Below are 2,525 nucleotides of genomic sequence, written 5' to 3'. Positions count from 1 at the left end.
ATTCATCCAAAAGAGTCATGACTCAATTTGGACATTGGCCAGTTCATTTATTCACATTCCAAGGGACAAAGCATGATTTTTTGATATACATTGAATTTCAGCAATCTTGTACATGAATTCCATATCTATGAGAACTTCACAAAGTTACACATGACATCTTCACAACTTAGTACTTCACCAATAGGCCCTGTTCAGAATCACATAGTGAGTCCGAACTCTGGCTTTCTCAAATGAGAATACGTAAGCTGTGAAATGGCATGTCTCCTTTCAAGATTAAGGTAATCATGATGCAATTCATACGTAGTGACTTCGAGACATAAGAGGTTAAATGGTTTGTTCTTATTTTGTCTCTAGAAGTGCACTGGTCAATTCAGTACCTTCGGAATATACCTAGAAGAACTATAGAGTCTACAACTCTCAATGCCCCATAACCAGATATCATAGATTCTCCTAATAATCGTACTGAGGTCAATAGTCCTTTGACCCTTAGATTGCGAATATATCGTTTTAAGCAAACTACGAAGAGTTTGTTCATGCAAATCTACATTTGTCTCTTCGTAAGTTGTTAAGTTTGTTTATGGACTAAAGACTAATGTTTTATCATAAAGCTTCAAACAGACAAAGAATAATGAATGAACGTTTCAACCTTTTATTAATGAATAAGCAATTACAAGCAAGAGTCTTCGTGAGACTTTATTACATCAAATGTACAAAAGTAAAGGCTACAACTCTTCTTGTGGGCACCATTGACAACATTTGACGATAAGGACGCCGGGGAACTCGCACGAGCTACTTCCTCAAGCCCATCGTCAGAAAAGTCCCAAGAGACATGGAGAACTACCTCTATGGCCGAGACGGCCGGAAAGCTGGTGGGCAAGGTGGTCGCTGTCGTGACGACCAGGACGAGGATCGCCTCGACCCTCGAAAGACGAGGAATAAGGGAGGCCAGACCCCTAATGGTCGCTCCCTCCCCGGGCCAAGGCCCTCGCATGTTGACAGCTTCCGAAAGTTCTCAGCATTCACCCCTCTCGACACTCTGCAAGAGCGGATCCTGGCTTAGAAGTCCCGCTCCTCTCATGAAAGATCCTATGAAGCGGGATCGAAGCAAGTTATGCGAATACCACTAAGACCATGGGCACCTGACGTTCGAGTGCTACCAGATCAAGCGTCAGATTGAAGCCCTCATCCAAGACGGCAAATTGAAGGAATACGTCCTCAAAACGATCGGGATGGCCGCGGTAGGCGGAGAACGCCCGCAGCAGGAAAAGAAGGGTCATATAACGGTAACCGTTACTGACCGAACAGCAAACAATGAACTAGAAAGCTCACAAATGCACGTTCTGGGCTCGATCATGGGAGGACCCGAGCTCGGGGACTCAAGTACACAAAGGAAGAAGTATGTGCGGGAAGTCTCTTAGGGGAAGATAGCCCATCACATCAACCACACGTACGAGGTTCCACCTCCGACCCTCTTTGAGTCCATATTCTTTACCAACCAAGAGGCGGTGCGAGTGCTACACCCGCACAATGACGTGATATTCATCTCAGCGCCAGTCGCTAACAACCTCGTCTGAAGAATCATGATTGACAACGGCAGCTCGGCCGACACCATCTTCAAATCAGCTCTAGACAGGATGAAGCTGAGCGGCGTGAGACCGACCCCTATCTCGACCCCGCTCTTTGGCTTCTCTGGGGAAATGGTGATGATGGAGGGTACCATCGACCTCCCGGTCACCTTCGGGACTCCTGGGGGAATCGAGGTCACTCACATCGTGTCATTCCTGGTTCTGGATCAACCTTCCGCCTACAACATCATCATAGGTCGCCTAACTCTCAACCAACTGAAGGCCATAACTTCCACCTATCATCTGATGATGAAATTCGCAACCGAGAATGGAATCACCATAATGTTGGGAGACCAATCGATGGCGAGAATGTGTTACATTCAGGGGGTGGACAGTAAGACGAAGGGGAAGATGGTGAGTACCGTCTTCCAGCTTGGAGACAAGTTCCCGTGCAAGATCGAGGAAGGAGGCACCTTTGGGGAGTTGGACCAAAGGGACGATGTTGAGCGTCGGAAGGTGGAGACACCGGATGATCTCATTCCCATCGTGCTGGACGATGCCAAGCAAGACCAGGTAGTCAAGGTACGCGCCCAGCTCCCGACCGAGAACCGACTACAACTTGCGGCCTTCCTCCGCGAGTTCAAGGACGTCTTCGCGTGGACACACGCCGACATGTCGGGGGTCGACCCCAAGATAATGGTCCACCGCCTCAACGATGACAAGAGGGTGACCGAACGCGTCCAACCGAGATGGGCATTCAGCGGGGAGAGTTACCAGGCCATTGGAGAAGCATTTGACAAACTTCTCGCCGCCAACTTCATAAGGGAGGCAGAACAACCCAAGTGGATGTCCAATGTCGTAATGGTAAAGAAGCCAAACGGGTATCTAATGTCCAAGGATCTCAACAAAGCCTGCTCGAATGATAGCGCTTCCCTATCCCGAGGATTGAACAACTCGTAG

General features: G+C 48.3%; 1 protein-coding gene across 1 annotated transcript; it reads left to right on the top strand.

The window, feature by feature from the left end:
• The first annotated feature begins 1,634 nt into the window (after positions 1-1,634).
• On the top strand, positions 1,635-2,525 carry LOC149404167 (uncharacterized). Its single transcript, XM_089607427.1, has 3 exons — positions 1,635-1,979; positions 2,082-2,147; positions 2,259-2,525. The coding sequence occupies exons 1-3, from the start codon at positions 1,635-1,637 to the stop codon at positions 2,523-2,525; spliced, it is 678 nt and encodes a 225-aa protein (XP_089463553.1).

The sequence above is a fragment of the Urtica dioica genome, chromosome 2, assembly GCF_054948205.1.
Source record: "Urtica dioica subsp. dioica isolate 48M chromosome 2, U.dioica_male_clone48M_v1_H2, whole genome shotgun sequence".
Taxonomy (NCBI): Eukaryota; Viridiplantae; Streptophyta; class Magnoliopsida; order Rosales; family Urticaceae; genus Urtica; species Urtica dioica.
Note: the sequence above shows the minus strand (reverse complement) of the source record. Positions and strands in the feature narration are given on the sequence as shown.